This window comes from Aphelocoma coerulescens, chromosome 6, assembly GCF_041296385.1.
Source record: "Aphelocoma coerulescens isolate FSJ_1873_10779 chromosome 6, UR_Acoe_1.0, whole genome shotgun sequence".
Classification (NCBI taxonomy): Eukaryota; Metazoa; Chordata; class Aves; order Passeriformes; family Corvidae; genus Aphelocoma; species Aphelocoma coerulescens.
In genome coordinates, this window is record NC_091020.1 from 9,821,763 (window position 1) to 9,845,381 (window position 23,619).

General features: G+C 37.9%; 1 protein-coding gene across 1 annotated transcript in view; it reads right to left on the reverse strand.

Annotated features, from left to right (window-relative positions):
- Positions 1-2,735: 2,735 nt before the first annotated feature.
- Positions 2,736-23,619, reverse strand: part of GLUD1 (glutamate dehydrogenase 1) — a 29,431-nt gene continuing 8,547 nt past the window's right edge. The window contains exons 2-13 of the mRNA XM_069019172.1: positions 19,740-19,820; positions 18,844-18,899; positions 17,933-17,996; positions 16,181-16,275; positions 11,838-12,017; positions 10,244-10,381; positions 9,054-9,191; positions 8,848-8,928; positions 7,926-8,049; positions 6,678-6,769; positions 4,710-4,772; positions 2,736-4,083 (exon numbers count right to left, since the gene is read on the reverse strand). Of these exons, the coding sequence (XP_068875273.1) occupies positions 3,964-4,083; positions 4,710-4,772; positions 6,678-6,769; positions 7,926-8,049; positions 8,848-8,928; positions 9,054-9,191; positions 10,244-10,381; positions 11,838-12,017; positions 16,181-16,275; positions 17,933-17,996; positions 18,844-18,899; positions 19,740-19,820 (1,232 nt within the window). The 3' untranslated portion in view covers positions 2,736-3,963. The remainder of the gene's footprint in view (positions 4,084-4,709; positions 4,773-6,677; positions 6,770-7,925; positions 8,050-8,847; positions 8,929-9,053; positions 9,192-10,243; positions 10,382-11,837; positions 12,018-16,180; positions 16,276-17,932; positions 17,997-18,843; positions 18,900-19,739; positions 19,821-23,619) is intronic.

The following is a 23,619-nucleotide window of genomic DNA, read 5'->3' on the forward strand; positions in this document are numbered from 1 at the left end:
GCTTGAAGTCAGCAGCAAGTGAAGTCAAACACTTGAGAGCTGGTCTCCCATTTTGTCACTGAGCCTAAATCCTGATTGTGTGTACACAAATCTCACAAGCTGAGCACCCAACAGCTCTCTCCGGACAAGGTAAGAACCTCTGTGCCTCTCTGCGTTTGTGCTTCTGATCTTATTGGTAAAATCACAGCTAGCTGTGTGTTGAGGAAGGCTCAAGTGTGTTTAAGGTGTATGTGACCACTGTTCAGCAGCACAGTGACGCTCAGAGCCAATGGCAGCAGCAGAAGGTTGCACTGCTGCCAGCAGAGCACTTGGCTGCACTACCTGCTTGGTGCTGAGCTGGGTCACTGGTGCCACTCCAGCAGCTCTGCACAGCACAGGAAGGATGGGTAATGCAGCCACACTGTAGGCACTGACCACGTCTGCAGGGCTCCTGTTAAACCCACACAGGGGCACAGCTGCTGGAAGAATCAGAACCAGGTAATTTTGAGTAACTCATCAACAACCAGAAAAAGATCCCCAAATACCAGGAATACTCTATGTGCATATGAACTTAGAACGAGATCTTAGAATCTGATACTACAGACTTCTCAATTAGTAACAGAATAATTTAGAGGTTACTTGCCTGGCATCTTGAAATCACAGCAAGAACTTCCATTGCTTTGACACTTCCTCCTGATGGTGGCAGCTGGCATCAATGAAAAGAAGTGTAGTACTGAGTTCTTTGCTGGGACAAAAAAAGGATTGTTTTGCTTGCTCTTCTGTATAACAGAAACATTTTGTGTTTAGTAGTTTGCAAGTGCCATGCGACCCTGAACGCTGTAGTTGTCATCCTTATGTGATTCATTTGCAGCTGTAGAGAACTTGCTGAGCTGCTATTCAACACAAACTACATACCTATGCAGTATTTAGTGCTGAATGAGAGCTTAAGAACACTTGGTAAGGATAGGCTTTGCTCTATGAAGTAGGCGTGGTTCAGAAAAGTTACTAATGTGAGTTCAGATCTAACTTCAGGTCCTGACTGGCTCCCTGCCAAACACCACAGCAAGTTTTGTGGTAAATGTCTGGTGGCATATAAGTGAATACATGCAGTGATAAGGTTATTAGCTGGCAGATAAGACTTGTGTGTGTGGGTACACTATATGTAAGGAGGGTCTAACACCTAATTGAAGTCACAATTTTAGTAAAAAGCCCCCAGCATTTATAACATGCACCTCAGAGAGTGATGTCTTTCTTCAGCTGTGGCTTGGGCTGGGAAAAGGCTAGAGCTGCTTTGCAGCCAGACCTCTAAAATCACATTAACTCATAGAAACTGTACAAAATTTTGCTACTTTCTTCTCTCTGTTGTTGTTGCTGGGTCTTGAGAGGTACGTGCACAAAATGTGATAAGGAACATGAGACTCCATTTTTTTTTTTTTTTCTTAACTGTCTGATCACATTAGGAGTGAGGTTAACAATGCTCAGAACCCGTGTGAGATTATTTCAGAGCAGGCTATCACAAACAGTCTGGGATCACTGATAAGGGCTTGGTTCTTGTGTTTAGCTACAAAGGGCAAATCAGCTGATATGCTCTTAAATCAGCCTCCAAGCATTTGTCTCCTCAAGGATCTCAACTCTTTGATTGAAAGTACCTTAAGTCGTTGTTACACCCACCCTTGGATATGCTCAGATTCATGTCTCCAACACTGACTCTCTTAACAAGAGGTCAGTAACCTTACAAGTCTAGTGAACCTTAAGGGCTCAGCTCTGGGTTTAGTAAAATCATGCCAGGTGCTAGATCTGCTTTTTTTCCAAGATATCCCTGGAAAAGAAGTGTTAATGTGTGTGTACATAAGAACAGAGGATGCTGATGAATCGGGGAATACAGGCATGGTGCAGGCTTTGGCTTTTCTTCCCTTCCAAGCTGGGAGGAGGTAGAAGATATCCAGTTAGCTAACTATGCCAGCTTTCTGTATGTGCCAGCACTGAAAGAGTCCTGTTTTTCAAGTCTACAAAACCAAACTAGCCAGAGGAAATTAAGCAGGGGAAGGAGAACAATAATAAAAATTTTGCTTTAAATGAATTTGCTGCCAGATAATGCAACACTGCTTTTAAGATTATTTCTATTTTTTATCATTCAACTGTTTATTTGTGAGCTTTTAGCCTCCAAGTTTTGGTTACAATTTGTCAGAGCTGAATTGTTAAAATTGTAATTTTGTTTTACTGTATAATGGTTTATGTAAAAACTGCACTGAAAAATATGATCCAGGATACAGAACTTGTGTTTAGAGATCCACACCTTGATCACAATAGTTCTCTCAAGCTCAAAGGGTTCACATTTTAGAAAATAATATGTGTATGTGTATATATATATATATATATGCTGCACTTAGGTGATCTGTAGTACTTTTACAACCCTAGATGCCAGCATATATGATAGAGTAAGCCACTAATTAAATGCATCACACAGGTTTATTGCTCCATACTAACTACTAAATAGTTCTTCACGCAAATTTTAGAGGACAAGCTAAAAAGACCTGAAATTATTTACTAAATATATGCAACTTCAGAATCTTGCTGATAGGCAAGATTTTCAAGAGATGAAGATCTGTATTAGTGAGCCCCTGAAGAGAATTCAGGGGCAGTATCTTAGTAGTGGTCACGTAATGAATAGACACGGGTGCTGTGAAGATTTGCAGATTGACTCTAGCTACAGAAAGCTATCACAGGAAATAGAAAACAGTAATACACCAGCATAGTAGGTTTGGAAAGGTCAACTTTTTTTTAATAACTGCTCTCTCTCCAGGTTATGTCATGCAGTTACAAAGTAGTTAGGAAAAAGCATGAGTTTCTGGGAGGGACTAATTGTCTTTTTAAAAAAAACATTCATATTCATTACATAAATAACATCTGGCACTTCAAGGGGACTCCAAGGGACAAAAGCCTTACACTTCAAAAACTGTGCTTGATCCAATATTTTGTTGAGGTCCATTTTGTTGTACTTTATGTTCAAAACTTTCAAGACCTCCTGATGACAAAAAAAAAAAAGCTGTGTGTATTAAGACAGTGGATTAAGTTTATAGCAGCATTCTAGCTCCTCTGTGGTTTGGCCAATGATTTCTGGGTTCAGTTTCACTTTAGTTGTTCACTGAGGCAGTATCTAATTTTCAGAAAGCCTCTGAAAGGAAAAGACTGAAAAAGAATTCCAAGAAACCTAAGTATGATTGCTTACCAAATTCAGAATATCCCTTTCTTAAAAAAAAGGAAACAACCTATAGTCAGAATAGTTATGTAGATACTTGATTAAAAACATAACTAGAGTTGCTCAATAGTTTCAGCTTATAAAAATATTAGTCTGTCAGCGCTACAAACATCATGATGATAGTCAAACTAGCAAGAAAAGGCAGTACTGTAACAGTAGCACAGTTAAAGAAAAAATATTGCCTTAAGAGAATCAGGCCTGAAGCTTTTACTACAAATAAAAACAAGACTCCTATCAAAATTAATCCCTGCTGGAGGCCCATTCTTCCTTTGACAATGCCACAGCATTGATCATACAAGGCCTTACTGAAAGTGCTGAAGCCAAAATTATGTCATTAAACAAAAGTGCATGAAGTAATAATGAGCTAGGTGCTCATATAGTACAGTATCTGATCTGAAGTCTGAGAAGTGGCTCAGGTGGCAAGACCACTCTTCCATACATAAAATGTACCATTTTGTTTTGTAGGCGAAACACCCAGAATGGCCCCCACAAGTGCAGATGAACTGTTATCTTCAGATACATACTTGTATACAATTTCCTAATCCACGGATTTTTATTGTAAAAAAGACTAGTTTGGAACTGAAACTAATTGAGAATAGAATCCACTATAAGGTCAGAAGAAAAGAAAAGTTTGTGGTTACATGTAAACTTGTGATAAGCTTTCTCAAGAAGAGGGTACATTAACAGCAAGGGGTGGGATACAATAAGGAATCGTAATGGCCTGTTTATGTAAAGGTCAAACCAGCCTCATTGTACACTTTGAAGACTTTCTCAATTGCATTGACATAGGCAGCAGTTCTCAGGTCCAGACCCAGGTTGTATGTCATGGCAGTACGCATGATTTGCTGAAACAGAAAAGGTTACATGTGATTTCTGCAAGTTTCTCTATAGGAGCTCAACAATTCTGCTTGTAGGATCCAAGTTAGGAGTAAAAGGAGCTGCTAGATTGGTATCAGAGCTGATCCTTTGTGGATCAATTCTGACATTTCTTGATTCCCCTTACAACTGAGAACTGAAAGGGAAGAACATTTTTCCCAGGTCACTATATTATCCCTTTTTAAGTCTTACAGTGATAGGGAGAGACAAGATGTTTAAAGTAGCCTTTGGCCTGCTAATTAAACATACAGCATAGAGGAATTAATCTAAAATTGTTAATGGTGAAGTAAAGGACTCTCATGCTTTAAAGCACTTTGCATGTCCCAGATTAGCCAGGTACAAAAGAAGACAAATTAAAGAGTTTCTACTTACTACAGCTGCTACTAGAATAATCCCTAATGTTTATTATACCCAGTTAAAAGTTGGCCATGATGGCAGGGAGCAGATTCTTCATACTCTAAGTGACTTCTATTAATCATATACTGTTTATCTACTCCTTTAATTGCAAAGAAATTCTGTACAACATACTCAAAAACTGTCCCAAAGTTACGTGAGTTTCCTATCATGTAAGCATATACAGCAATGCAATATTTACCCGGGCAGAACGTTCCATTGTATAAGCCAATCCAGAGTGTACAATGTCTTTCTCAGATGCACCCTGTAACAGGGAATAAAGTCAGGGTTTAATCCAAGAAACAAACAGGTTCTCATTGTGTGCTGGGGACAATGATGTGTTCGATTCCCATAATTACTGAAGCTTGTTCACTCATTCTCTTCTCATTCGTGAAGAATCTAAATAGCCTTTACTGTGTTACTTGAAGAGCTAGTTATGGTCAATTCAATTCTAAAACCTCAGATCCAAGCACTGAAGCCTCTAGCTTCCAGATGCATGATGCTACTATTATCTACTGGTATAGTAATGACTGTTTTCAGCCTTCAGACCACACAGTAAATATTAAACAAAAAAGCTCCCAAGAGTCAACAATCTACAGAGGCCTCTTGCAATTGTTTTGAAGACAGACAGGTTTTAGGAAGGTCATAGATCCCAAATTCATATACTCCACATTGTATTAGCCCTTAGCAACTCCATAACTTTATTCCCATTAAAATTTAAATACAGAGAACAATAAGCAGTTGAAGAAATTACAGGTTCAATGTTCCATCATTCTGATTGCTGTAATTTACTAATAATTGGACATCTGGCTCCACAAAATACTTGCATTCCCTGAAATACCAATTTGGGCCGGAAGCAGAAAGTACTAGGCCAGATTCTATGGCTTATGTTTAAGTGATCCAGCATTTGCTTTAAGCCACAGAATCCATCACACATGCTACTCATATAGCCTAACCTGTATGAACATGCACCCCTCTGGATCAGGCTAAAGTCTATTGCTATCATCCAACTTAGTCCAAGTTTATACGCATTTCCCCTGATTTCCTCTTGAGGAAGCATGGTTTAGTTTTTTTCACAACTTGCTGGACCTTTTTCCCCTCCTCATTTGTCCCATCTCCCCCTGAATTTGTGTTTAAGAACAACTGATGCTTTTAGTTTCCATGTATCCCTTGGCAGAGTATTGCACACCTGAACTATCTGCTGTGCTAGGAACCATACCCTTATTCTTCTTTCTGCACCTCACTGTGCTGGTTTTGTCTGAACCTATCTCACTCTCTTCTATCATTCCCTGCAGTAAACAATCTATCCTTACCCACCCCTTTTCATATGCCTCATTCTACAGATCACTGTCCCTACCCCAGGCCTTGTTCAGGCTAGTGGGACCTAGGTTAGTTCATTGTTCCATGTCAGAGAAGCTCCTGTACTTTTATCTATCCTTATGATCTTGCTCTGAACTTTTTCCACACCTCCAGTGTTTGAAGATGCAGAGACCTAACCTGCACACAGTATTCAGAAGGCAGCACACTCTGAATTCATATGGTGCCATCATTAGTAAGTCTTATCCCTTCAGAACAATTTCTTATGCTGGATTTGCTTATTGACTCCTATAGATTTCTAGGCTTCCAAAACTTCCTTTTAAATGCAAATGGATCAGCTCGCAACCCATCACTTCACATGGGAACTTCCCCACCATGTATTGCTGCACATTAGATAGCAATGAATTTTACCTGGCATTTCTTTGCCCATTGATTCACTCTTTGAGGAACAAGCTAAAATTTTTCATCCAGCTCTTATTCTGGAGTTACAGAAACATCAAACTGTCTGTGGTGTGGGATCTTGCTTAAAGTTTTTTGGAAAACCAGGCAAACTATATCAACAAGAGCTCCAAAATACAAAAAGCAACTATTAAAACCATAGCTTTTTTACAATATTGGAGGTATTTAGCATGGGCTGAAGTAAAAGAAAGAAAAAATAGCTTATTTCCAATATTTTGAAGCAGTTCAGATCATTTGCTTGCTTTATTTGTTTGGTAATCAGGCTAATTATGTACTAATGCTTTGCTTGGGGAAAAGTGCTCTGTGATAGCTACAATAGTAAAATTGAGATTGCAGTTATAATATCAGAGTACAGCTCCCCCAACAGAAAAAAAACCCAGCAGCAAGCACTTACCGATATCCTGTCTTGAAATTCTGCTGTAGGCACAACTGGAATAGTTCCCCCATGTTTCCCAAATTTTCTTTCCAAGCTTTCCTGGACAGACACTAGAAAGAAAGAAAAAAAAAAAAAGTAGGTGCAAGGTAACTGACAAAGAAAGGAATGCTTCCCTAACAAAGGAGGTGACCCCAGGACTTTCAGCATTCAATGGCAGGAAAAGTGGGTTGTGGGCAAAGGGAGTCATCTTATTTTTGTTTTCTAAGAAAAGGGAAAGATATTGTTGTTTCTTTATTTATAGGTGAAAGATTCCAGTATTAGTAGTAATACTGCTATAGTACAGTCACAGGGCAAGCAACTGGATTTACTGATTTTACTTCACTAGCCTTATAAAACTGATAGAGTAATCTGGATTAATTTTCCTAATTTGATAGATAGTATTAGACAAAATATTTCTGCAAGTTAAAACAATCAATTATCTCTTATTATACTTGGAATACACAGTAACTGCTAAGAAAAAAGCCCGTGGGAAATTTTATAATTTTTTTCCTTAGGACATGAGCAGTGCTTTGGTATTTTCACTGATAATTGCCATAACTCTCAACTACTTTAGAAACACCTTGCAATGCATGATTTATGAGAAAAGGTTATATTAAAAACTATGCAGGTGTATGTTTTGTCAAGTCCAGTGTCTCAGGATTCTCATGTTTTCTACAGAATACTGTTTAAAATTAAACATCCTCCAGTTCTTCTCCACTGAGCTTCTTCTCTTCATGTAATTGTTATTGTTTCCCAGAAAGCAGGCAGCACAGAATGACTGTAAGTGGAGCTGTGAGCCATAAGCAGGTTTTTCCAGTGCCTGTCTCTATTATATTATTGGCCTTTATAGAAATCCTCTATTGTTGTATGGGTAGAACAATGGTACCCACTTGAACTTTGAATGTTTCTTAAATATCAAGTGTACAGCTGAAGGATGTTTATTAAGAAGTAATAAATATTTCACTTAAGTGGCTTGACTTCAGGGTTTTATAAAACTGAAGAAAGAATTAAAAGATAACTGAAAAAGGATGCATTTAACTTAAGTCATTAGAGTTGCAGGTCAGTTAACCTACAAAACCTTTGTTTTAATATGCAGCAATTACAGACTTGTGGGGAAATTGTGGTGAATTTAGAAGAGTTCTGTATTAATTTCTCCCACCCACACTTGGTGTTCGCTAGTCCAATCCATCAATTAAACAGTGTGCAGAAGCAGAACTGAGCACTTACTGAGCAAGTGGTAGTTTGAATCTCTTTCATATTTGAAAGTCAAACGGCCATAACTGACATGGTTCAAGTTTTTCAGCCATTCAAAGTAGGATACTGTTACACCACCAGCATTCAGGTAAAGATCCTGCACAGAAACAGTAAATATTTTGAATTGTGACCATGTGACAAAGACAGCTCTATCATATTCTGCAAAAGCAAGCATAAATATTATGTACAAGTGTCACCCCAAGACAACAAGGCACTACTTTAAACTTCAGTATGGAAGACAATCCAGTTCTTACTCTTACAGGACAACACTTACCCTCTTCAGTTCAGGGATTACTTCTACTGATTTAAAACAGGACTTGACTTTAGAACACATGAAGTTTAGGTGTGCTTGACTGACTACTTCTATTTTAGCACAAGTGTTTAAAGAAAAGTAGGGCATTCTTAGGCCATCTCAGTGAGTAAAGGCTGAAGATAAAAGCTACTCTATCTGGCAAGATCACTTGATCAGGACACCCTTTCTCTGTGAAAAAATTGTCATTATAGCTGGATAGGTCTTATTCTTTCAAACTATCATTATACATACTCTGTATAATCTACAGCACACAGTTCAGTCAGAGCATCACCCAGAAATGCTGTATCTACAAACTGACCAGAATATTTATTCTTCCTTTTTCCTTTGTTTAGTGCACTTTTTAATTGAGTAAATGTCAGTTAATAATTGTTTTCTTTGGTCACTTACAGTTGTAGTGAGGTTTTTAACAAATATTATCAATCGTCAGCAACACTGGCACCCATTTCCTAGACATCAGTTACTAAAAGCCACTCTTAGAGAATGAATGGCTAGTAATAAAAGCCTTCAATAACTAGAGTCTTGGTTCTCTTCACAAAAATGTTCCTTTTGTAATCAAAATCAAAGGTCATGATAGAACCTTACAGGGATAACCATGATATTCCGCTCCAAGAAGATTTTGTCAGCTTCAGGAGTTGTAGGCCCATTGGCACCTTCAGCAATAATCTGAAAGAAATCACAGCAGAGTAATTTAGAGGTATAGATTTGGGTTTGTCCATGCTGATTATAGAATGTTAGTACTTAAACAGACCTTCTCTATTTTTCATTTACATTTGAATTCTTTGACTTACTTTTGCTTTAACCTTGTGTGCATTGGCCTTGGTCAACTGCTTCTCGCTGGCAGCAGGGATGAGAATGTCACAGTCTGTTTCCAGAATACTGCCCTCAAGTGGCTTTGCTTTCGGGAAGCCCATGATTGTCCCGTGTTGCTGTGTGAAGAAAACAAACCACTGTGGTTTTAGTGTGTTGTGCACTCATTTGAATTTCTTCCCTTTTTCTGACTTTCAAAGAGAAAAAAGGGAGCAGCAACAGTACTAGAGAGACAGCACATAACATAATTCCTATCTTTACTTACACCTAAAAAGCAAGCTACAAAGCTTCAATAACAGTCAAAGTTCCCAAGACTGAAGCATAACTGCTCTCTGCATAGACACTGATAACCATTTGGGCTCTGGAATATGAAAAAAAAACCCCTCCCTCTCACTTCTTAAAATAGTTTTTAAACAACTGAAATGACTCACTAGTCTGCTACACCCAGGGTAAGTTGCATCACACAAGATTCAAAAGGTTTTTAAGATTCAGTACTACAATGATGGACTTTGTTAAGTGATAGAATCTTCATTCCTTTGAGAAAGAGGGTGATAAAGAAATTCAAATATTCCCTATATAAAAAGACACATCAAATAAGCCCTTAAGAAACTTAAGTAGAAGATTATATTTTAGTGCCTGTGAACTGTCCCCTCACTGCTTCACTTGGAAACTGAAATAAAAAGACCACATCCAGTTTTTGTTATGAACTACACATTCAAGTCACACTGCCAGGCAGGCTTTCATTCTTTCAAAAACATCCAATAGGTAAGTAACAGCAAAAGTACACTTTGTACATCCTCAGTGACCATGTGCTTGTGATTCTCAGTCAGGAATCCCTCTTGCCCTGGTTCCTTAAGACATCCTTCCTAGTTTAGGCATAAGAAAGGCAAAATAATAAGAATTCCAATTCTGAAAACAAAGTAATTAGCCTGCACACATACAGACGTTTTTTTGAGAGTCAGGTCAAAGGGTAAAAATGGTACCACCTGCATTTGCATTCTTGTTGGGGATAAGAAGGAAAATCAGAATAATCAACATTTCTAAGCCATTTTGTAAGGACTATTTGCAGCATGATTTAAATATCACAGCACCAGTTTACAGTCATCAGTATTTCTATGTATTTGCAAAGCTGACAAAAACGAAACTCTTTCTGCTTAGCTGAGTTTCATACCAATTTGAAATCTTCTAGCTCCTTTGGGTCAATCCCATCAGGATTCCAGATAGAACCATTAAACTCTCCGACAGCAACGCATTTTGCACCGAAACGATGCAAGTATCTCATAGAATGCAAGCCCACGTTACCAAATCCCTGAAAGTGGAAAGAGAAAGGAAAAAGCAGTTAATCCTCCAGCTAAAATGATGATTACTGCTAAGGCTTATACAGTTTTAAACAGTCCTTCATCTATTGGCACATCTTGGCATTAGATGATGTGTATAGGCAAGATGGAAGAAATCTATATGCATTGTATTCTTATCTGAGTACCATTGCTGAAATTATGTACAGTGTGGGAAGATTTTATACTGGAAATATAGAAAGGAAGAGTTAATGCTACTACAGAAGTGTCAAAATTATGATGTTTATCAACATAGGAACATCCTGTGTATCTATTTCATGACTGGCACTGTCTTAAAGAGATCAGTGGATTTTTGTGTGACAAGGCCATTAAGTTCCTTTACTTCCAGAATGCTGACATTCTGGAAGTAAAAGAACACACATAGCAAACCAAAAAGTCACGTGATTGATGTTGAAAGTTTGTAGTACGATTCTGTGCTGGAAAAAAAGCTGAATAATAAATTCCTGTATAACCTAGCTTCAATTATACTTAGGATTTTTGCTTATGCATTAGAAGCAAACTTTGATAGAAGAATCTGTCATGCCTCAGGTCTCTTTGGAATGCTCTATGCTCATTTTTCTATGAGAACTTTTCGCTTTTCTTATGGCCGTGTTTTCAGTCTAAGTTTTGCTTAAGTGCCTGTTGGTGAGTCCTCTGCCAGGCATGAAAATGCCAAAGTGCAGGGAGATGAGTGTGCTGCTGGGTCTGTACAAGGCAGAGATATTTGTTCCAGGCCACAGGTTAACTAGAGGACAATTTGGAGGTTACAGTTACCTGTAAACACAACAAAACAAATCAGTTCCTCAAATCCTCCATTTAACACAGTTTAAAGTTGAACAGGTTTCATTTCTTTGAAATTTCAGGAACAATAATGCATACTACTGACTATCAAACCCTTTCAAAATTCAACTACATAAATCCTTAAGTCTTAGCAACACCAAAAGTGTACATTCAACCTCACAAATTTAGGATAAGGTCTTGGTTTCTATTTTTCCAACTGCTCATTTTATAATGGAACAAGATCATAGCCCTGAATTCCTTCTCTCCTTGAATTTTTTATTATAAAACATTGCAACAAATTTTGTGTAGGGAAAACCAGTGTCACAGCTCACTGAAAAGTGTGCCATGCCGTAGTTTAAAGAACTCCTGTAACAGTATTTCATTTTGGTGTTTGCAGCTTACAAGATCATAAAGACTGGAGATTTGGCTTTGTGCCTGTAGAGTGCAATTGAAAGTTCAGTTTATAAAAACCAGTCCAGAATAAAGGACATCTGTGTTGCTTGAAAAGTGTTTCTGAAGTTTGAGAGTAAAGGTTAACTTGGAAGTTTTAAAGCCCTCTCAGGTTTTAAGGGCTACAGCCTATTTTAAAAACAGCTCAACTGAAAATCTGTGTACTATTTATTTTCCTACAGTCCAAGGGAAAAAAGTTACCTGAACAGCAAATGTTTTATCTCCAAATCCTGGAGTCATTCCTAATAAGCTCATATATGATGCTTCATTAACAAAATTTTCAATTCCATGGAAGACACCACGACCAGTTGCAGATATACGTCCATGGATCCCACCCTGGCTGATGGGTTTACCAGTTACACATGCATGTGCATTAATGTCCTGTAAAAAAAAGGACTCATGAGACATGGAATTAATCAAAAAACAGCTGGAACAAGAAGTTTTGTACACTTTAGACATAAGGGAAAACAGAAATTGTAAGAGTCGAAACAAGATATAGCTTAAATGCATTTAGTTTGTAAAGATTATTTTCTTCCTCACTTTGTGTGAACACCTTGGAATACTCTGTCAGGAAAGGTGTGTAATGCCATAGTGGATATAGTCTGTGATTTTTTGTTGTCTCCTAAGTGTATCTGTTAACTTCAGTCTGTGTATCATGGTGACATCCATAAGCAGACAAATCAAGCTTTGAGGATTATTTCTCAGAGTCAGCTCCTATTTACACCCACAGTTTCTTTACATCATTACTTTTGACGTCTTAATTTTTTTAAGGGCTCAGACATATCCTTGAACTGGCTTTTAATAATCTTTAAACAATGTTAAGTGTTCCTTTATAACAATTCAGTTATTTTGCAATTACAAAACAAGGTATTAGGTCTGTAGTCAGAATACAGGGATGCTCTATCTCAGCAGAAAACCTGCACTTTGAAGGCCGTATGGGAAAAGTTGGGTATTTACTACTTTTATGCAGAAAAGCAGCACTTACAATCAAGCCTCTATTCTTAATTTGGTGGCAATAAAATTAAGTTTCCCAGACAGTTAGCCAAGATAAAATAGCTATTTAAAACCATAGCTGATTTTTCCAATTGGAATATTATAACTTGAAAGAAATTTTTCCACTGGACCCTCTTCTGCCACCAGTGGTTCCCATGCTCCCACACCCTGGGAGCACAGTCACATGGTGGCTCAGCTTCCAACACAAGTTGAAAGAGTAGGGATGAAAGAGAATCCACTGAAATGAGTCTGCCAGCAGCCGGATGGGTTTCCATTCCACCAGCCACACATTCACTGGGAGGCTCCCTCCGCTCCATCCCTTGTGCCAAAGGCATTTGCATGCCTGTGGTGTGAGTGCAGGATGCTTGGTGAGAGGAAGGAAAGGAGCAGACAAAAGTAATTGGAGGCAGAATGGCTCTGGAGGAGACTAGAGCCATAATGAAGACTAAAACTATTTACTGTTTGAAAACCATAGTGAGTTAACATACAACCTTCTTAAAGAACAGTAGAAGAGATGCAGGGCTTGCTACAGAATTCCTAATTCAGCTTCCCAAAATACAGCTCGCTGCTCTCCATAAGCTGTATGCTCCCCCTGGTGGCGTATCAACTGTAACCAAGACTGGCAGGGGTGTGTTTTCTTGGAATGACTTGGCCTGGTATTTCAATGGACCTTTAGGTTTTTATTCTGTTATATAGTGTTAAACTATGCTTTGTGCTCTGTGCATTCCCAAAAGAGGAAACGTGTTTTATAAATACTTGAAGAAACACAGCCTCCCACCGTACATAAGAATGTATTTACCAAAGTCCCTTCCTGTGTACCTAAAGTCAGTTGATTGTGTCAGGAAGTACAGTAGAGCGGAAAGGATTAATTTAATAAAAAACTTTAGCCATATATAATTCAGTGATCCAGCAACTTCAGATGGATTTTCTGGAACAGTTAACATGGTAGTTATTAACAACTTGCATGGTTTGTCATGAAAACAGGACATGAGGTGAGGACAGATCCAGGTCTTCTTAAAGTCACATATAAAAACCACAGCTGATGTCAAAGTCCTAAAATATTTGGTTTCAAGTCAATAAACAAAAATTTTTAACACATCATGGGCCAAAGCCAAAGAGCATGGCTTTTAATGAGAACCTTGGAAAATAGCTTAGAGCTAGCATGAAAGATTTCTATATCAACACTGGTAGCTTATGAACTTAGTCATGTTCAGGCACTAAATTTTGCTCCTCTCTTAACCCCTTTTCCTCTGCAATAACATTCTCCTTGTCTCTCCAGCTTCCTACCTCTGTATGTTAGATTTTGAGCAAACTTCCCTTATCTGTTTACATCTGTTATTTGATTTATCCTTTCCACTTGAAACTCCCTGAACACAGCTGTGTGCAGTGTGCAAGCACAGACCCATCAGGTCTGTACATTTCTCAGACAGATCCCTACCACCAGAGTCATCTTTCCACGCCACTGAATGTAGTCCCCTCCATGTTTGCAATCACAGCTTGTTTCACTTTTGTTCCTTGTTCATTTTCTGCTCTTAGTTCCCTTCCCTTCTTCCCCCATGGTCACTTTAATCTTTTCAGTATTCCTTAACCACCTTTATTTTTGCTCTTGGTGCCCCAACCAGATAGCTATCTGAAACATCTTCCTCTAAAAACTGGTTTTGATGGATTATTCCCCTTTTTATAGCCTTGTTAGAATTCTCACTTTCCTTCTCCATACCTGGTCATTCTCCACAATAGCTCTGGAGTTCCACTGTGGCTACCACTCTCTCTTGAGCATACAAACAAGCAACCCAACAAAATTAAGTAAACTAACTTCCCTTCCCTGCCCCCCTCAATTTCCATTTTTTAATAAGCTTTTCATAAAAATGTTCCTGAATCCTCTCAGCCTTTTTTCTCTTTCAATAAGATACTGCCATACAGAGAGAGTCTAAAAGAAGTTGTTGTAGCACAATTCAAATTTCAATCCTCAGTAGTTATTTTGTTTTCTTTTGTCATGGAATCATGAGAATGTGTAGGACTATACAATAAGGTGAGATGATAAAGTGGAAAGAATAAGAAATTCAGCCATTTGAAAACTTGTCAGTGCTTAGTTTAATAAAAAAAAAAACTGGAGCTTTTGTATACGACTGTATGAGAACTCCTCAGTACAACAAATCTTAAGCAGGTCACTTGCTGTGATCCTTATTGTCAGTCTTAATAATACAGTGCTGTTGTATCACAGTGAAATACACATTTTATGCAATGAGTTAAAACTTAAAATGCTTTGAGGCAGTAGTTTTGTTATAAGCTAAAATTTCAAGTTCTGACTGAGGGAACTAGTTGCCACTCTGCATGTTGAAGTCCTCCTGAAGTCATAATTTTGGCTTTTTATCAGATTTCAAGTTGTTATTAAAATATTTACCTATGTGAATAGCAAAAACCAAGTAATGTTTTACAGTGACACCCCTGAGGGAGAGCTCTGTGTAAATGTGATTTACCTCAACTAATCAGCATGCCACAGCTGATTCCTCAAGCATTCCTTTTTTCCTTCTGTAAGATACCTCAGACTGTATTTCAGACTTAGAATAACCTGTGCCATTCCACCTCCTACTGTTCAAGGCCTCAGACAAGTCTTGTGCCAAGAGACTGTGGGAGGACAGCCAGGCAGGTCTTGAGCAGATGTGCCAGAGAGAGGCACGTGGTGGTTGGCACTAATGCCCTTCTACTGGAGGCATACACCCTGCTGTATTTCAGGAGAGCTGCTGGAAGGGACTGCACAAAGTACAAGGAAAGAGTCTTTTTGTTTCCAAAGGAGCTGGGATAGGCAAACATGCAGTAGATTAGTACATTAACACACTAATACACAGCTACTAACAAATAAGTGATCTACAATACATTTTTCTTTTAACTGACCTGTTGAAAGTATACAGCAAAAGTGTTTGGTTAACAGTCAGGTACAAATAACCCCACTGACATAAGGACAAAGGCCAAACTAAGGGCTAGCATTAAAAAGTAATTTTTAAAAACTTTGAATTTTTTTAAATTGCCTCCTATAAATCATGTCAGTGTTCTTTTGCTTTACATTTTGGAAAATTTGCTGAAGTCCACAATGAATACCTGTTACTTCTAGGAGACTGCAGAGAACCTTACAACTTTTACAAGTTATACCAATAGTGTGAACTTAATTTTCATGGTCTCTTGAATGTACAAAAACATGAGCATTTCTTTAATAGAACTTATAAATTCAGTTATCAGTTAACAACTTTAAATTATAATACCAATGAAAAACAGAGGAAACTGATAGACATAGAAACCAATTTTAGACTATATACCTTTAAAAACAGTGTATTTTCTTTTTGTTGAACAGTTGCAATCAGTATTGTACCAGACAAGATTCTTTTAAGGCTAGTGTAAGAATATTATCCTTAAAGCTATTTTTCCTTTACTGTACCCTAAAATCCTCACACCACTGAAGCTGTCACAGTTTGCAAGAATATTTTTAGATCCAGTAAGTAAACAAATTGATATGATTAGGCAGGTTTTCTGCTTGAAAGCCTCTGCTCAAGACTTACATAGTGTCCTATGGTACTGGCATAGGTGTCAGCAATCCAGGACATCTCCCTCTCCCCCGTGCTCATATCAGGAGCAGGCACATCCACACCAGGTCCTGTTGGCAACAGTGAAAACAGCTCTTAAGGATCAAACACAAATAGTTATTTTCAATCATTATTCCCTTGGGAACTGTGCAGGCCTTGGCAGAGAAGAACTGTTTTCCTATTTAATCCTCAGTTTATTACGCAAGCAACATATTCTTCTGGCTTCAGTGCAGTTTTAGATGCTGTATCACACCTTTCTATACTATTGTCAAAACCCCCAACCTTTACATAAGCCATTTGATAAAAGGTGAAGGCCAGTTTGTCAATAAAAAGTCAGAGCAGGACAGTGCATCAAAAGTGGTTTGGGTTTTTTCTGACAGTCATTGCTGTAACAGGGAGGGTGCTATCTAGGTATGATTTCTATATACTGTGACATTGATTGGATTCTTCTGCATAAGAATTTCCTTTCTGTTCCTGGGTGAGTTCAAAAATTGCAGGCAGGTTGTTCCTAGTCATTGCACCATAGCACATGCATTTGATTTTACTGCTTCCTTCAAGAAAGGTTTCATTTCTCTTTATTGATGAAATAAAACTTTAAAAGAAGTTTCACACATCTGTTGAAATAAAAAAAAAAAATCTGTTTTTTGTAGATAGCTAAAAATCGTATTTCCCCAGACTATTTAGATTATAGAGACTTGCTAATCAGGATTTTAAATGCAATTCTGCCCCTAACAATTTTTTCTAAGTAATTTAAAAAGGTTTGTAAAAGTTGTGTAGCACTAAACAGAGAGCCAAAAAGGAAGACAAGTTTTATCAAACCATTTTAATTGTCACTGAACTGTCACCATAGCTGGCATTGTGTATAGTAAAACCCTAGTCACACATAACATCAGTAAGTGTGTTTATAAAGGAGCTTAATTTAGATGATAAATACTCTGGCTGGAAGAGCAGATGAAAAACACTCTGGCTGAAGAGGAAGAAAATGCAGATAAAAGGATAGACATTCCCAAGGCAGTTAGATATCAGGAATACATGACAGACCTTTAACTAGTTACGTGCCTCGTTATTCATTCGCATAAGAACCTTCTCTGGGTAAAGCTGTTCCCTTTAATTAAAAATTGAGCTGGTAATATCCAGCTTTCTGCAGAGATGTCCAGACAGCAAAGCTACCAGAACAACTCAGGGCTGAGTCTGAATGAAGCCCCTGCTAATATTACTGAACTGAGGTTCTGTTACAACAGGCTCCTATGCTTCTTGCCTACACTTCCCTTGCAGCCTCTGGTTGCCATGGGTGAAGCCATCAACTTTTGCTGGGGTGGATCTTCTATTTCCTTCCTCTCTTTCCTCAGACATCTGCCAAAAGCCTCAACTGAGACTACAGGAAACAGTAACAGTGAGGAGTTTGCTATTAGAGATTAAAACTGCAACAAATATGGTCACAATTTTATGATCTAACTCTGAGATAAATGTGATTCATTTTGGATACTGTGACCTCAGCTTTTGTGGCTTCTTATAGCAGAACAGCCATCACAAAAAGTTAAGACATTTCCCTAAAAAATGCATGAAGATGCAATGGCTCAATTCTTTGTGGCTCTTTGCTGAAAGTTCTCTATTTAAATTGTTTACAGATCTCAAAAATACTGTTATTTAAAGATATTAACTAATAGGAACTGCCAATGCACAATAAATCAAGCTTCTAAATTTGAATAGTAAAGCTGCCTGACATACCAATAAAGCCCTTTTTTGCCAGCTCCATGGTAAACCTTCTCGTGATCTTTTCCAATTCATTGTCCTATAGAGAAAACGCAATAAACATCAGAAGAAATCATTAGTGTTTAGGAGTATTTGCTCAAACTTAGCCCAAGCATAAGGAAATGCCCTATTCTTTTAGAAGAAAGGATGATTCATAATTTATGTAATTTATATGCCACTCCCCAGCAGACCGTTGGTATTCAGGCAGCACAAGAAACACTGGGCTTTCTTTCCATACATTCTGATCCATGACAGGAAGAACCACCTGTGCCCTTTGCAGAGATTTCCAGCAAACAAATCTGATATCCTGTGTGAGCCAGCAAGAGCTGGCCCTGCTAGGTGTGTAATCAACACAACCAAACGACTTCACACAAATCCTTACAGGAGCTTTGAACTTAGAATATCTGTTATGTATTCTAGTATTCCTCTCCGGACAAGTTGTTTTAATTAGGGCAAGAAGGCAAGCCTGCAGTAAACCTTTTATAATCCAAGTTAGTTATTATTCACACTGGAACACTGCACAGAATGGTTTAATGGAGCATAAAACTATTAGTCAAAATAAACAAAAACATTACCTTTTTTTTCTAAGAGTAACTTAATTTAAGATTTTATTAACAGTATCAACTTAAAAAAAATTCAGGTTCCAAATTATTTGTAGTATCCTGATTTTCAGAAAAAAGTTAAATAATTGAAGTATTCCACCTCTGAAACACAGACCTTTCAAAAATTCTTTTCCTACCTATTGCATGCACAGGCTACATTCAGCCTTTACATAGGCAGAAGTGGCAGGAGGTTTTAAGTGGCCAATAATGCCCTTAGAAGAGCTTTTTTAACTGGCTGGCTTCAGTATTGCAGATAACTGAATTTTTATCTATCATTAGGCTTACTGTGTAGTTCTTGGGATTGATCTTGACACCAGCCTTTGCCCCACCAAATGGCACATCTACAAGAATGCAAAGGAAAATCATTTTACTTTTTCAACAATAAAGGCAGAAGACATGAGAAATATGTGTAATTATATCTTTGATTTTAGCAGTGATTTTGGCTTTGCTGCGTTTATGGCTTTTCAAGCGTAAGCTATGATCTGATCTAGGTATTCTTATAAAAATGGGAGATCTTTCAAGGCACTTTGAAAATGGTCTTTGAAACTCAAAAGTTCATTATTTAAATTTTCTATGCTTAAATATCTCTTGTCCTTGACACTTTGGAAACAGTAAGTTTTATCATTTAAATTTTACTGGTTTAGCTCAAAACTTTTACTTTGCAAGTCCGAAGTGTGTCTATATACATCAGGAAAGTAATTTTTTTTCTTACACATAATAAGCAGATTCTGTCTAAACTCCTCTACAATTTAGTAGCTGTGTACAAATTATACTTCTTCATAACCTATAAAGGAATTTAATCCTTCTCTCTCTGCAGCTCCCCTGCCTGAATCCTTTACAGCCTCCATCTGTTCCCCCTAAAATTAGTCCCCTACTAATCCAAGTTTGTTGTACTTGAATTTGAGTTCAAGATGCAGTACTTTTTATGGGAGAGGGTAATTAGCAGAATTTGGACTTTTCAAATGAAAATGCAACCACATTTAAGTATCTTCAGTAACAGCAGAGGGAATATGTATTATTATTTTGGTCACTATAGATTTTTCCCATCTTGCTACAGATTTAAGTTAGAGATTACTGTCTGAAATTCATTTTAATCCTTTATGTGTTTGTTTTTTTATGTAATTACATCAGTACTGATTGAAATTAAAGATTGAAATCTTGCTTGAACAATTAAGACTTACCAACCACAGCACATTTGTATGTCATGAGAGAAGCTAAGGCTTTCACTTCATCCACGCTAACATCCATACTATAGCGAATACCTGCAAAAGACACACAAGAAAAAATAGGAATTCACTAAACTTCATAAGTATTTATAAATTGGGAAGGTTAATTCTACACCAACAACTTTAACACGCAAGTATCTCATTTATCAACTTACTTACTTTGTGAAGAACAAGACCCTGTTCCCCTGCTTAAATATCTATCTTTTATGTAGCAGAAATTCAAGACTTCAGTAACTCTCTATGAAGCAGCTTAATGGCAACACTCAGTCTTGGGGAAAAAGGGGACTGTTCCTTGTGAGAAAGATGAATCAAGACAACAGGTAACTAAGAGCAGAGTTTTCAAAAGGCTGATAAAGCTCTTCAGCATGCCACAAGATCTTTAGCTTTGGACTTCATTCACTGTATATACAAGATTAACTTTGTTCCTGAACATAACTTAACATACAGGTTACAATCAAGGGTTTTTTGACAGAGTAATACAAGTTCCTGTTAAGTTCTAAGCCTTGGATTCAAGGCCCTGGCTGCTAGGGCACAGCTACAACACAAAAAGCAACAGACCACTCTGCTAGTTCAAATTTTTTCAAAACATTTTGAGGGAATAGCTCTACACCAGCAAGCTTGTGTGACCAGGCCACCTACCCACACCCACATGGAAGCCAATGCATACCTGCATTCCCTGCACCAAGTCATTCAGTAGGGCTGCAAGCGTGTGCTGACAAATGCAAATTCAATTTGTTGTGTGCTGATAGCAGCTCAGATGCAAAATGGGTGAGCCCAGCATTCCAGGCAATTCAAAACTGAGTAAAAAATGGTTACACAAAGGCAAGGAGATCTTTCACCTGCCTGACTCTTACCAGTCTTCTGAAAAATGGAAAAATCCAATACATTGACTGAACTCAAGATTTGTGTATTCTGAAGGTCGTTGCAGAGTAGGAAATATTTAACCAAACTGACAGGGCAGATATAGAGAACTAGAGAAGCCTAAACATGATGTTTAAGACCAACATGTGCCCACAGTCACATGGCCAAAGCCAAAAAGGTCCTCCAGCTGTATGTTTGTTTCTATCCAATTTTCTCCTACGTAAGCATATAACAGAGCCATGAATAACTTGTTATTCCCACCTCTACTCCCCAAATCTTTGGCTGTAGGTTGTGAAAGTTGCACGGTGGTTTGTAGCAGGCACAGAGTGTCCTTTAGATGCCAGAACATGGCACCACAAATTCCCTATTATGTAAAGAGAAGACCATATTCAAGTTCTCAGGAGTGAAAAAAGGCCAGCATACATTATCCAAACTAAAGCACTGTGCTGCTATGAAAGCGATTCCTGAATGCTCTGGAAACAATCCCAGTTTCAAAGGAACTAAGTGCTGCTCAAATAAAGCTGAGGGCCAAGTGCTGCTTTCTTACGTGAGTTCAATCAGTAAAAGAAAGCACCATGCCTCTGCAGAACAGAATTTAAATTTATTGTGTATATGGGGGAAGGGTGGTCTACAAAAGCAAACTAAGTAGTTTCTGACTTAGGTAGCTGCAAGGAGTTAATGTCTGAGCTTTCAATATCCTTCCCATGGGAATATTCAAAATTTAAGTGGAACCTATCAGAACCCAAAAGACCAGTCAAACTTAGAACATAAATGTTTTGGGGTTTTTTTTAATGTCTTACTCTGATCCTTCAGAGGAGCAGTTATCCTTCTGTCAAGCTCTGAGCAAGAGCAAACACTGCCTATGGCACTGGCTGTCCTGTCTGGGGAAATCATACCTCTTGGTTGAACAGGTACTCTGGGGAAAGGTCTCATTTGAGTATTGCTCAAGCCAGTCAAGTTTGGAGTCACAGTCTGTGTTGGCCAGAAGTGAACTCTGCCCCTCCACCCCCAGCTGAACTGTATCACTGTGTATTTATTCAACCCATATACTTATTTAAACTTTGAAGTTGTGTATACAAAGCAGTTTTGCTATAAATGTACTCCCGCAGGCACACAAAATGTTGTTTATTGATATATGAAAAGGAGCAAGGAGACTAAATACTTAGGGATAGTTATCTTGTACAGTTTAAAGAGAGAAGCAAAATACAAAAAGAGAGGGAAGCCTGTTCTGCAGATCATATGGAAGACAGGATCTGAAGAGGTAAACAAGCAGCGCTTCAACGAGAAGTGCTAGTGCATGTACTCCAGTGCATGTAAAACAGTTAGATCTCTGGTTCCTTGTATTACAGTCAAGGACTACTACAAACTTTGATGTAATAAATGTTACACTTTCCTATCAAGGTAAATAGGGAAAAAGCCCCAAGACTAAGTAAGTACTGACAGGTTTTCAACTGAGCTGCCTATTTATTAGCCATGTAGATATACCAGAACACGAAAAACCTTTGGACTTGAGGCTGAAACTGTTCTTTTCTGGACAACTTTGTATTTCTGAATAAGGTTTAACTTTTTTCCCAGGCTTTTAAACAGTTGTAATTGAAATGACTTGACTGCTGGCTTTATCTTCGTAAGTGGAAGACTAGTCAATTCTGAGAGTTGTGCTGACTTTACTAGTCATTCTTCTCTAGTTTATGTGGTAAAATCTCCCATTAGGCAGAGTTCAGGGTGTGATCCCAGGTTCTCTTACAGGTGTGATGAATTTTTCCCTTTCCTGGCAGGAGTACATAACATTTAAGATGCGGTAACATTTCATTCCTTTTCACGATTCAGCCAGTTACTGTTTTCCAGGAATTGTAATTACTCTACAAGAGGGTCACCTCTTGACAGGGAAGTTATTTGTGCTAAGCTGTTAAGACTGATGAGAAGCAGGCATCTGAGAATGCTGTACATTCCATCTGCAAGCGGATGCACAAAGATAAAAGACATACTTAATTTCTATTCTATTTGGACATCATTGAAGTCTAGTTTGACAGCTTCCTAATTTGGCAGGAGTACTGCTACGCATTTGGTATGACTCTTTTGGCAGTGTTACGATGCATTCAATAGCCTGAGTCTAAAAATGGACCATATGCACAGATAAAATACTGGGTTTGGTTTTTTGGCTTTTTTTTTTTAAGGTTCCCACTACATAAAAGCAAACAAAAGTTACTGTTAGGTAGCAAGATTGTAATTTTTTTAAGCCCTGGCAAGTCCCACGCAGAAAGTCTCTGGAAACTTGTGCTTTTTACAGCAAACTAGCTACAAAAAATAGCCTGAAGAAAGCCTCAAGTTACAGTATGACTCACTGCCATGGAAAATACTTTTCATTGGAAAACATATGAATTCTTGTTCTAGTTGAGAATTCTCTTTCCTTACCACGCCCCAAGAAGTTAAACAGTATGCTAAGAGAGACTTTGTTTTTCTATGCACAACAGCTTCTGGATGAGGAAATGTTTTAATTTAAATTTTTTTTAGTATTGGTCAGTATAAAGAGAAGGCTTTATCATCACATGGCAGTGTCTATGGTTTTAAAACTTCTTTTTTATGACCTGTATTATACTTCACTCAAGTTACCGCTTGCACTAAGCCCAGTAATTGTTTGCTCACGATTTAAGCTTAGCTTCTTAGATAGATGCTATGGACTAATTTTCACTTTTCCAAATGAAGGTAGAAACCGCTAGAAACACAGTGTTTTTTGAATACACATCAAAGTAGTCATCATCAGCAAGGCTACTTTGGATTGTATAGTAACAGCAGTCAGTTATTTTAATCATTTTATCACTTTCTAGCAAGGAGTGTACTAACATGCACATAACAAAGACTTTGATTTCCAAGAAAACTGGTTATTATACATCCTACTAGATTTTACGTTGTAGAGATTTCAGTATGTTCTGTGATGTTCAGTGTGCTTATGATGCTTCCTTAGAAAACGTGGTGT